The sequence below is a fragment of the Ctenopharyngodon idella genome, chromosome 11, assembly GCF_019924925.1.
Source record: "Ctenopharyngodon idella isolate HZGC_01 chromosome 11, HZGC01, whole genome shotgun sequence".
Taxonomy (NCBI): Eukaryota; Metazoa; Chordata; class Actinopteri; order Cypriniformes; family Xenocyprididae; genus Ctenopharyngodon; species Ctenopharyngodon idella.
The window spans coordinates 447,534-461,040 of NC_067230.1; the positions used below are offsets into that span (position 1 = coordinate 447,534).

Genomic DNA, 13,507 nt, shown 5'->3' on the forward strand with positions numbered 1-13,507 from the left:
CGTCCCCCAGCTGCCGTCAGCCACGTCACCACCTAAACTCCTCCCCCCCTCGTCTTCGCCGTGGGCTGTCAGCACTGGGGAGCTCTGGGTCTGTGCCAGCGGTCCGTCTTCTCAATCACCACCAGGGGATTGTCGTCCAAACACCACCTTCACATCTCCTCAGCCTTTCACCTGTCTTTCATCACCATCACCTCACCCGCCTCCGGAAACCCCTCCGGCCCTCCCCGTGGATGTTCTGTTACGGCGCGAGGATGCGCCTCGCCAGAGAGGGATGTACTGTCACGCAGTCTCCAGCACTAGCACTCCATTTCCCAGCATCCCTCCTGTTCCTCACCTGCGCACATTCATCTATCATCATGGACACTATCCACCATCACAGCTGCACGTCTATTGTTAATCTCCCTGTTTGTATATCAGTTCCTGTTTCAGTTCAGTTCATTGTCCGATCACTGTTATGATATGTTGTGTTACTTTTACCTGTCTACCCATTTGGAATTATTAAACTTTGTATATTTGGATATTGTTCTCCTTCGTCAACCTGACAAGAAGACTGATATGCAAGTTTCAAAAAAAGGACACATTTTCCACTGTCAAAAAGAAGAAATGAGTAGCATGTAAATTCTACTCTTCAATAAATATTGAGGTATTGTGGGAACTTTATCAAATATGAGATTAAAATTCTGCTGTAAAGCAGCTCTATAAAGACTATAGAGTCATTACTTAAGTCAGTTCAGTGTTGGTTCAGTTCAGTGTAATAACTGAGTTCAATTTTGAAACAAGTTCAATTAAGCTATAAGCAGCTTTACAGATAATAGTTTTTTATTCATCTTCAGCCAGTTCAATATGTGTTATATTTCTCTTAATGTGTTTGTAGTTTTCAATGATTCTGGCAGCTTTTTGAAAATCATACTTTTCACAGACCTTGCTATAAGCTCTTAGAAACAAGTTCAGAAATTCTGTCAAAAGAGTGACAGAGACCATAGCAAACGTACAATACTGCCTGTCTCTTTGGATTATTCACACACACCCCAGTGGTCAGGGGGTTAGAGTTAAGCCCTGAAGATTGCTATCCCATTAAGGATATCTACATTGCCTTCTGATCTATTAAAGCTCCAATCGTAGTTGGTAAACTGTATTTTGATATATATTGATTACAGATAGTTTGATGGTAAAGGCTGATGTTCAGGGTGGAAACTAAAAACAAAAAAGCATTATAAAGAATGACAATTAGTTCTCTGGTTTCTATTACTGAATGGTGGATGGGGGAGGGGATAAAAACAATTCAGAGATTTTGGACTTTAATTTACACTTAATATGAGGCTTTTCTTTTGCAGGCAATGCTTGATGTGTATTTGTTCAATTTAAAACTATTCCAGTTGAACAATTAGATTATTCTTGAGTTATATGTCATGTGAAATTGTAAAGAAAACTGACACAAAGTACAGGGCCCGTATGTATAAAGCTGCTCAGAGTAAAATTTTAGTCTTAAGTGTGTCAAAATTCTAAGAATGACGTAATTTTACTCTTATTCTTAGACTTAAGAATAAGTATGATTCATAAAGGTTCCTAAGTGTCAAGACAAGGTCTTAGCTCCTAAATTATTTAAGAGAGCTGTAGAGGTCTCTTAACCTAGTTAAGAGTAACAAGATGGTAGCAAAGAAGAGGAGACACGCGCTTTCCAATGAAGATATGATGTACTGGAGTTATATGATGACATGGAGTTGATAAAATGATATAAACTTGATTGTCAATTCTATTTGTAACTGATCTAATAAGAAATGTAATAACTTTAAATAAATGTAATAAATTTAATAAATATTACTTAAACAATAATCAATATGTTTAATGCATTTTAATACATTTAATTTGCTGTGTGCAATACGAAAGTGGATGTCTGTTTATCACAGCTGACGCGCAACAAAATGCTTCACGAAAAATAAAGCGCAGATGATGAACGAACGACAAGGAAGCACAAAAAATTAACGTACAGTACACAAGAGTAAATACAAACAAGAGTCTGTTGTTAATCGCCAACAGAACAGCAGCTCCAGACAAACAAAACCTAGTGTTATTTACATGAGAAGGAATCAAAGCAGCCTCCGTGTCTGTTTCCTGCTTAGCTCTCTCCAGCGCTGGAAAGCTTTTCTAATATAAACACAGTCCTAAAGATCTTGCCCAGTCATAACCCTTCATTGCAGTGATATTCTTTTGAGCTCTTTAGTATTGTGTAAACTTACCACACCAAACATAGTGGCCAAAATTGATGTGCAAAGTTTTTGCATGTATTCATAATTACTTTGCATAACAGCCTGGCCAAAAATAATTTGCTTACATCTTTTAACACATTTTTAAAAATATTTGAATTAAGGTTGAAGATGACAATGTCAATGTTCATATGGCTGGACATCACATTTGGCCACAACTCTATGGCAGTTCATTGACTGTTTGACTGACAATCAAACCATGCGGCAAAAGCAAGCCACTTTTATGTTGATAGTGGACTTCCCTGGAATTGCTGGAGCCATTGATGGAACTCATGTTCACATCATTGCTCTAACTGTAAATGAGGAGACATATATCAATAGAAAAGATTCCACACCATCAATACTAATTTGTGATAATTTTGCACAATGCAAAGCTATTTTAAAAAATAAATTAAAATATTAAAACGTTTCAGTGTCTTTTTCAATGATTTTTTTTTTTTTAATATAATAACATTAAATTATTGGTGTTGTGCCGCTGTGACTTCACCCTTGCAGACTCGCTATTGGCTGATTCAGAGGTTGAGGGCGGCCATTTTGAGTTGGCATCATTGTAGTCCTTAGTTCACAACACTTAAGTGCGACTTTAGTCATCACTTAAGAATCAGTCTTATACTTTACTAAAAGAAGCTTTTAGCTTCTTTATAAAAGTCTCCTACTCTTAGAAAAGGCCTACTCTTTACTAAGAATTTTTTGACACTTAAGTCCAAACTTAAGACTATTCTTAAGAGCATTTCTGAGAAGTTTTATACATACGGGCCCAGATCTTAATGTTTAAATGATTGTATGTTAGACTTTTGTTTAAAATTCTGTAATGTTATCACCTGTTGTTGTTGTTATTGAGTGTTATAGCTAGGTCAAAATCTTTATACATTTTGTAATTTACATGCATTATATTCACATTTTCTTTTCTTAATTTTCCAAATATCAACTAAACACATCAGGGGATGTGTGTGCTAGAGAGCTCAGACTCTGGATAAATGTGGCTCAAGGGTATCCCTGTGCACCTCTGCAAATTAATCATTCTGACACATTCACGACCCTTCTAATAAGACAGGGGCCACAGAGCTCCCCACCCCACCATCCCAGCCTATGCCGCCTCACTCCTTCTTTGTTTGGCCCCCTTATCCCAGGAGATCGGAGAGCAGAAGTGGGGGAGGACATGGGACAGAGGAATGGTGTGTGTTGGGAAAATGGGGGGTACAGACCGCAAGTGACACCCTCATTCAGAATGCTCCTGGGGGACAGAGCCAGGCACAAGACTCCTATCACAGTTTTAGCAGCGCAGCCCCCCACGCTGAACAAAAGCATGTCGTACATGCTCCCCATAATAATGGGGTATTTAGCTAGTGTACTAAAAGTGTAAAAGTGCCCATTGTATACATTAAACGAACAATAATAAAACGCAAAAAAAAGTGCAGATATGAGCTTGCTATTGATCACGCTCATGCAGACTCGGGGGGGTGGGGGGGATAGCTTGATACAGGACAATTTCTGAAATTCAAAAATCAAATCCACAACAGCAGTATAAACAGACAATATCTTGACAGATGGCTGATCCATAGGCTCCAAAACTCTATGCAAATCTTGCAGATTTGTCACAATAAAAATGGTAAGAGCACTGAGTAGACTATAGATTCCCTTAACTATAACCATTTCCCTAACCATCACATACAACAGTAGTCAGTTCTATTTTGTACAGTACTTTTTACTATGTCTATTACTTAAAAGCAGCTTTAAAGTAAAAAAAAAAAAAAAAAAAAAAAAAAAAAAAAAAGTGCACTTGTATACAACAGCTACGTTTAGTTTCAGGTGTTAACTTTGATTTATTGGAATGATTTATTAAACTGAGCCATCTGAGCAATATGGTGCCATACTATAACCTAGATGTATTTAGTGTTGACATAAAAAAAAAAAAAAACCATTAAAATATGCCCACAAACATTTTTTATTATTATTATTCTGCAACTTTATCAATAAAAACACATACAATCTATTAAATCCTGTCAATTTTGTTTACTCACAAATGTAGAAATAATATAGTTTGTTCACATTTACTTTTTTGACAGGACATTAATACATTTTTTATGCATAACTCTAAATAATCTAAAAATGAATTAACTGATAAGTCTAAAGCTGTCACATTTGTATGTGTGCCTCGATTTCAGTTTCCATCTCAAAAAAGAACATCTGAGCCATAACCTTTTTGGTTCCCCTTTGGCTCACAGATCATTGTTGTGGCCTAATTTTAAATGGCAATCTGTCCAAATAAATAATTCATGAAATGAATTAATTTATATTCATGTTTGCTGACATTATTTTTCTTTTTGGCACCGAAAATGAGATGACTGACAATGAAAAAGGGGGCATCTTCTGACCTCTGTGCTCCTTGTATTCTGTCTGTATATCCCATATGTGATGGTGCATATTTTGCTGATATTACTTAAAAGATATGCTCAGCATTGTTGAATTACCTCAGCCATAAAATGTTTTTTTTATAATAACAACAACAATAATAATAATAGTTGCTATTCACATTTCTCTGGCAGCTGTTTATTAAGTGGTTCTTCATGAACAGAATAATGGAATGAGAAATTCTTAAACTTGCTTTTCACACTTAAAATGGTTTTCCACAGCTCACTGTAAATCCTTGGTTTATCCAGGGTTTGCTTTATAGATTCGGTATAACGTTCTTATTTGCCAGCATGGTCTCATTGTATGTATCAATATGTAACATTTTCAGGTGTAAAACGTAAATGTTTGTACATTTGGATAGATGCTGAAACATACAATATGGGCGTACTGACAACATTTAAACATAAACATTATGACATATTTACAGTTAAAGAAAAATATTTACAAATCTTTTAAATCATAAAGATATTTGTCTAATTGCCCTTTTACCATTTTATAGATAAATTGTAGATCCCTTAACCCTACCCCTAAACCTAAACATAACCATTTTATATAAAAAGAATATATAAAATGTAATGGACAGAAATGTGTAGGAAAATGACACTTTTAGTAACAGTATAGCATTAAAAAGATATTTTCAGCCTCTAATCCCACTCCTACCTCTAAACCTACCCATAACCATTTCTTTAAAATATTTAGTTATGAAGAAAAACATAACAGACAGACAAGTTGAATCACAATAATTTATTTATTGCAAAAATGTCAAAAGCAGTACCAAAAGTAGTTCAAATGATAATATGTTGCAGTCGAAGTCCTCTCTGGCGGAATAAAATATTTTTGTATGCAATACAGAGCAGAAGTTAAGTTATTAACGGCTGAAAATCTTATCCTGATCCACTCTGTGAAATCACACATTTCTCATTCAAACGCACATCACCCAAAACACGGCACGTTGCAATCTGCGACAAAGCAGGTGAGAGCCAATGAGCGTTTGATATCACTGGCGTAAAACGTGTTGTAAAGCTTCCTGGGGCGTCAATTTTTGAATTTGTAACGAGCGCAGAATTTGACGTTTGTGGTCGTTGCTGAGAATGGAGATGAAGATGGTCAAATAAAGTCGGATTCTAAAGATGTGGATTACAGCGCAGAAATAAAATTGATTACTTTTGTCAATTTATGTTGCTTCTTTTTGGCGTATTTTATGGTCCTTTTGTCAGTCACAACATTGGACTATACTGAGAAAATGCCTTTGTGTCCCACGGCAAACAAAATAAATATTACATGATAAACAATGATTACGGTTTTTCTCAATTGCTAACACACTATAATTGATTCATTTGGCACAATTTCCCAGACCATTTAGTCAGTTCTCAAAACAAAGGCACATTTCTCAAAACTATAAACACGTTTCACTTGTTTTCACACATATTCCAATTTTCTTAATGATTTCTGCAAACATCTATACAAAAATGCCCTTATTTTACAGTGGTTTAATTATGTTCTCATTCAGAAAACACAAACATAGTATAATTAACTCAAGTGTCACTATGTAAACTCAAATTGCACCAGGGGCGTTTCCTCTAAGGAAGCAAGGGAGGCAGGGAGGCAGTGCCTCCTCAAAAAATTAGGATGAGAAAATATCCATATTACAAAAATAAAGCAAAGCAAATATTATAAAATGTGACAATAAAAAGTCTAAAGTCACTTGTTTTTCTAAAGTGTCTCTTGTTTACGTGTGTGTTCCGCACATCAGTTTGAATGAACAAAATGATGGCGTCAGTGGGAAGACTAATTAAAAAGTAAACAGCTCACCCACTTAAATATCACTGCTTTATGTCACGTCAAAATCAAACTTGAAATCGCCTGAAAACATGATGACTGTGGGGGGTTTAGTGAGTAATCAGCTTTGTGACATTAAAGATACATCTTCGTGTCTGTGAGAGTGTTTACCGAGTATGACTGATGATCCGAAATAAGTTGACTATTAAAAAGAACAGCTGAAAATCAATACAGAAATAAAGTATATTGTTTAACCTCCAGGCAACATAGTCTATTTCAGTTTGTTTTTAATAAATTAACTTTTAAAAAAAATAAATTAATTAAAAATGAATGAAAATGTTTATATTGTTATAGTGTCTAATTTTAAAGGTGGGTCAAGTCATATTTCAAAAACACTGTTTGGAAGTTAGTCGGGCCGACACCAACAACAAACGCGTAGCCAATCAGCATTAGGGGGCGTATGGCGGTCAAGGAGACAGAACGAGCAAGAGGGAGATTTGAAGAAAAACTGCAAAAAGAGAGATGAGACACAATACAAAAGAGCTCAAATGAATATCACTGGAATGAAGGTTTATGACTGGGCAAGCGCTTTAGGACCCGCATTAATATTAGAAAAGCTAAGCAGGAATGCCCGATTTACTCTTGTGTACTGTGCGTTTATTTTTTGTGCTTCCTTGTCGTTCGTCCATCATCTGCGCTTTATTTTTTGTGAAGCATTTTGTTGCACGTCAGCTGTGATAAACAGTCATCCACTCTCGCATTGCGTGTGTAACAGAGGCCAGCTAGTGAGAGTTGTGCAGGTAAACCACTGCGCACTGACAACCACTAGAGAATGCGATGTTTAGTGTCATTGTTAGTGCACTCGCCCCACTTGCCAGCAGCAATCGGGCCGGAATTAGAGACCGACTCGGAGCAGGGTGGTTAGGATTGGAGGGTGAGTTTTGGAGCAGGAGCAATGAAGGCTTAACTCACCTTTAAGCAGGAAAAACACCACAAATAATTTTTTTCTCACTGATATCATAAAGGGTTAAATTTTTACTGCCTTTAGTTATTTTGGAATAAATGTTAAAATGTTTAAAACACTAACTGTGAGATCAACTACTTAATCTACTTTAATCTAAGATCACTTTACAGTGGTGAAATGAAACTAAATTTTCCTAAAGCTTGTTGCATTTTATTCTATCTGCACTCTTTCATTTATGTTGTATACTGTAATAGACACTGAGCTGCCAAATTATTCTTGAATCCTATTTTGTTACAGTGTTATGAATTGATCTCACTAGTGTTCACTGGGCAGGAAAGTAGTCTGTGCATTTGCAGGTTTTGTGTGTCATCTGAGGTCAAAGTTTGATTTTGACAGAAGTGAATAATAATATTTGATTTGAAATTTGAGGTTTGTACAAGTTGGTGTGTAGTTATGAGATTGTTTATAGTTGTGAGAAAATGGTGAATTGTTTTATGAATTGTGTGTTAGCAATCGAGAAAAACTGTAAACAATTACAGAAATGCTATTCATTTTAAGGGTTTAAAGTGTGATCTTGTGGAACATTATGTAATCTTTTGAAACGAGTTTGCAGAAGAAGTCACAGAACAGAGCAAAAGTTATCATTTCATATAAAGTAGATGAGTAAACTGTTTAATAAATGCGACTGAAAACATAATGTCATTGATATGACAATTGAATGAAATAGAATTAATATATTAATACCACAATTTTAATATTGATAAATAAAGATTTGTACATATTTGTATGTCTAAAAGTTGTTCATAGGTAAATAATTTACGCTTTAGTGCTGTCAATACGTCAATATTGTACGTTTCAGTGTGTGAGAAAATGTAAGTAAATGTATGCGTGGTAGAACCACACTTTAAGTAAGAATACTCACGAAAACTAATGAGTTCAGGCATTTGCATATATCTATGCATGTCGGTATCACTGACTGGATGAACAAAGCACACAGCCTGTTTATAGGCATTCAATTCAATTAATACATGTTCATCACTGTTTGATATTTTTATTTTTCACTCAAATGCTGAAATGAAATAGAGCATGTTAAAGTTTCTGTGACTGTACAAAGTGCATTATTATTTAATGGTGCAAGTGTTGTTCAGTTTATGATTGGTTGTTCATTGCTAAACAGCTGGTCATTACTTCTAATACCACATTGTTTCACACACATAAACCTCTGGCACCAGTAGAGTGCAACAGTGCCCAGCTGCAACAGTATTTTTCCCATTCATTTTTTCCCATAAGGATTTTTAAAAAGTCTTTGTTAGAGTGTTATAAGCCACAAACCAAACCATCCAGGGCTGTGTTTAACAAAAGCATCGTAAGCCTAAGTTGATCGTAGAACCACTGCCACCAATGGAGCTACGATAAACTTAGGCTTACGATGCTTTTGGGAAACGCTGCCCAGAAAGGAGATGAATCACAAAATTATAAACTTTGATTGAAGCAAAAAAAAAGCATTTGAAAATTGGGAACAATGCAGAAAACAATGGAGAAATAATAAACTATTAATTGATGTTGATTATAGAACAATATTAATAAAAATATATTTTACTGTCTGTCCAAAATATTATACAAATATTTAAGTAGTCTAAAAGCATAGGTAAACTGACTTTACCTCATTTAATGGGAGTGCGGGAGTGAAACATTGCTTTACTGCAGCAATATGAGTTCTTAATATCTTTCTGCTGGGCTCATAATGGTTGATAAGGATAAGCCAGATGGGTTTTTGTGCTTGATTACTTTCCTGTTTTTTATTAATTTGCATAACTCATCCACGTTAGTACTCAAAAATGTCAACGTGTTCAGTCGTTTCCTTCTAACAGTTTCCCTCCATTGCCTGTCATCTGTCTACCTTGATTAATTATTCACTCTATTAGTGAGAGGTAAGAAATTTAGATTCTTTACCACAGGCTCATAGCCATGATCTTGATCCAAGATCTTGGTTTCTTTAAAAGAGGCTGAGTGTTTTATAAATTCCCAAGTAGACTGCTAATAACAGCTTAAATTTTTATTTTTAGTATTTACTATTTAACCGCATATTTAAACACATTCCTGGAAAGTCTGCAGTTTATGGATACTCTCTGGTGGACTATGATTGCTAGTTGCAAATTATCAGACAGTTCCTTCTTCTCTACAATCCTAAGGCAAGAGAGATGTATAGTGAAATATATAGCAAAAGCATTTCTCAAAATGTCAATGTAATAGTGCCTCAATTTCGTCACCATCAAATGATATACCACATTCAGGTGTATTATGTTCTGTGTGCAACCTTTAAATCTTATCTTTTAATGTAGTTTTACTGATGGAAAAACAGATACAGCATGAGATTGATATACTGAGATTATACTCACTCAGGCATTACATTTCTGACTCTAAGCAGACCTTTACAACATAGTCCTTAAATATTTTAATTTTGCTACATAATACTACACAAGTTTTGAGTTGTCAATAATATATGTATAACATTTTTTTACTTTAAGGAGCTGTATTTATTATGTTCAATATACAGTTTTATTTGTCACTTGTGATGACTTCAGTACCTGCTTGTCTGGGTCTGGAATTGCTCCAGTAGGGGAGTAGAAGCATTGAACCGTGGGAAGAGGAAAGAGAATGAATGAAAGAAAGAGAGGCATTCTTGAGAGAGCAGTGAAATTGTACCCAGGGTATAATGGACTTCAGTTCCATTGAATGTTTATTAGCCCCCCAAAAATGGACTACATGTAGTGTTATTTCTACAGCACTTTAACTTCACTTTTTATGTAATGTTTACAAAACAGGAAAGGAAAAGTTTTCAACATGAGCTTGCTTTCTTCCTTTATTCTATTCCTCTTTCATCCTCTCAGATGAACAGGAAAAGTAGTCTCAGACACAGGTGTTCACACGGTTAATTAATACTAAAAAACTTCCCACACACTTCCCATTGATCAGAGGATGGTCGGACAACCGTCTTGTCTTTTTAGCATTCTCTCTCCTAATGTTTATGGTTCCTGCACCTTCAGGAAATTACCCTTTTATAGGGTCAACACAATAAAAGACCTTTGGGTTTTTTTTTTTTTCTAGTTGGGAGTGGTTAGTGGGTTAGTGTTTTTGAATGTGTGTGTATATAAGTCTGTATGTGACTTTGTGTGTGAGAGCGAATGAGACATTTTAGGTGGGGGAGGCAGCATTTGGTAGTGTTGTTTAATCTCCTACCCATTCTATTTGACATTTTAGGTGGGGGTAGTAGTGTTTAATCTACTAGTTCTCTTTTGCGGTCAAAGAAAAAGACCTGAAGAGGTTAATTGGCTCCTCATCCAATATATCACATTGCTGTGAACTCTCTGACCCTTCTTGTCAATAGGAGGCCTTTTCCTCTCTGACTTGATGAATGTGTTTCTTTGGGAGTGTACTACAGAGTAAAATTTTTGAGGAACAAAAACAGAAGTTATGGAAATTTAAATTTTATTTCTCTGGTCATCCTTTTATAACATCTAAGCCATTAGCAGAGTATAGTGACCACTGTTCGGAAATGTATTCTAGCACACTGCAATAAGTTAAACAAGTCAGTGAAATCAGTGTCGAAGGGAGGTTGGTGAGTGAGGTGGGTGATTGTGTGGGAGGGGGGTTGAGGGTGTAAGCCGACAAATTACTGACAAAAAACAAAAACCACTGACTGTTAAGAAAGCACACTGACAAGGGAGGAAGTTCTGGTCTATATAGACAGGTGACAAATGCCTGTACACAGTCAAATTTAGAACAGAGGCAGAGCAAAACCTACCTGTGCAACATCTAAACACAATATCCACCACAATATCTGACACCTAAAATATAAGCTGGTAACAGTGGGAAAATCTTATTTTAATACATGGCACTTTCTGTTTAACTTAATAGAGCAGCAATGTTTTGAGTACCGTGGCTATTTCACAAATGAATATTGTAAATTTGATCTTCATATGGACTATTTTATTAATCACTTATTTTTTGGTGGTTTGAGTGCATGTTTTAAGCAAAGTGAATGGGAGACGATCAAAAATACAATGATGGTAGAGGGAAGCAGAAGAAACAAAGATTGCTGAAAAATAATGAAAAAAGGAGAAGTAAAGATAAACTGCAAAAGAAAAAAAACTGCAAAAAGCAAAATTGTAAATTCAAAACTGGGAAGATTAAAGTAATGGTTTAACTTGTATGATATTTAATTTAACCTTTAACAAATACAAAGTGAAAACAAATATTTTGGTATTTTCCATTCACATCCTACTCATCCAATCATTTTGAGTAATTAAAATGATTAAAGTATATTTTAGAAATTCTACTCATTTTTTCTAGTCAATAACAATCTTCTTTTTAAAGATGACATAATTCTAAATATAACTATTATGATTAGAAATGTATAATCTCTGTAGGACATCAAAATAAGTTGAAAGGTAAAAGGAATTTTAAATACTTTATAACTCTAATAGCTCCTATTGAGATTTCCTTGAATTCGTCAGTAGACATTATTCCAACACAACAAGGCTACTGTTAAAGACTGCACTACAATATCCAATAAGAACCCACTGGATAAACGAAAAATGTCTTTTTGAAACAGGATGCAAAACAAAAAGAACAGAAAGATGACTGGAACTACAATAAACGTATATAAGACCTTAAAATGTATGTTAAAATTTTAAAAAGTTGCTGTTAAATATATGCGCAAATGCACTCGTTGAACCATCCTGGTGTAAGTGACTAATAAGTCAGTTTTTCATGCTGCTCTCATATATTGCACCGCTACAACAATAATCTCGGACAACAAAAAGCTATTTATAAAAGGCATCCATGAGCTTTGCAGCCGTTAAATGATCATTTATGTGATTCGTCCCCTGAATGTCAAGCGTGTTCATTGTGCTAGCGGGAACGTGGGCTGTGTGACAATCAACGCAGAGGTTAGTTAGGGGAACACAAACCTATCTTTGTTCACTCTGGTCAGAAAAAAAACGGATTATTTGCTCGGCTTTTCATCTGCCTTGTGCGGAATACATTATGTGTGTAAATGTTGTTGAACCCCGGCTATTCTCAGCGGAAAGGTCACACACTCCCCTCGACCCAAACTCCTCCACGGGCTTTGTGTCCCCAGTGAGGTGAAAAAAACGGGCTATGCCTATAAACTTCACATTTAAAAGGCAAGTGCAGTCGTAAGGCACTGCTGCTTCTTTAGGGGAAACAATAGTATTTGGGGACATTTTTTTTCTAGCAGAGTCTAACGGCGAAAACCTGCTTGTGCATAGCGGTTTTGACACAACTGCTTTTAAACCGCATCATTTATATTAATTCAACTTTCTAATTAATCATCTGCTGAAATACTGCTCGTTATTTTTAACATAGGCTAGTATAATGTGTTCGAAGCCACATTCAGCGCATCTGCCTGTCATGTCTTAAATTACATTGTCATTACTGAATTATTACACGGGCCCAACCAAGTGAAGACAGCTTTTTAAAATATAAATGATTAGCGGTCACTCATAGATTACGTTTATCATTGTAGGCTAATGTGTAAAAATCTTTTTTATAAATAATAAAATACTAAAAATATTTAGACATAGCTACTTTTGTGCATTGTATTTTATTTTATTTTTTATTAATGCATGCTTTCTTTGACACTACTTTTAAATAGTTGCGTAAATGCGTTTGAAGGAAGCAAAGAACACTGAGGGTGAGGGTGCTTTCCATTAAACGATCATTAGCTTGAGTGGTATAACTTATTAACAACTGAACAAATTAGAAAAGTTTTGTAACTCACGCTCTGAAGCCATGGTGATGACAGACTCGGTGGTGGCGTGATACTCATCGGCGTCCATGAAATCCTCTAGGGAGGATGCGTCCCCCTGGAAGTCATGATGGTCCAGGAGCTGTTGCAGCGGAGGTGCTTTGGGAAGAAGCTGATTTACCACCTCTCTGCTAATGTTGGGCGCTTGCTTTAAGCGCAGTTTGCTAAGGATTTGTGATTTGATTGTTTCCAGCCGTAAGACTTTACTCTGTTCTCTCCAAACGCACGCGGAACACTCAGGAGAGTCCACATCCT

The 13,507-nt window shown here is 35.7% G+C and overlaps 1 protein-coding gene across 1 annotated transcript in view; it reads right to left on the reverse strand.

Annotated features, from left to right (window-relative positions):
- The window catches only part of gdf11 (growth differentiation factor 11), an 82,256-nt gene that overhangs the window by 67,413 nt on the left and 1,336 nt on the right, over window positions 1-13,507 (reverse strand). The window contains exon 2 of the mRNA XM_051913484.1: window positions 13,226-13,505. Within this exon, the coding sequence (XP_051769444.1) occupies window positions 13,226-13,505 (280 nt within the window). The remainder of the gene's footprint in view (window positions 1-13,225; window positions 13,506-13,507) is intronic.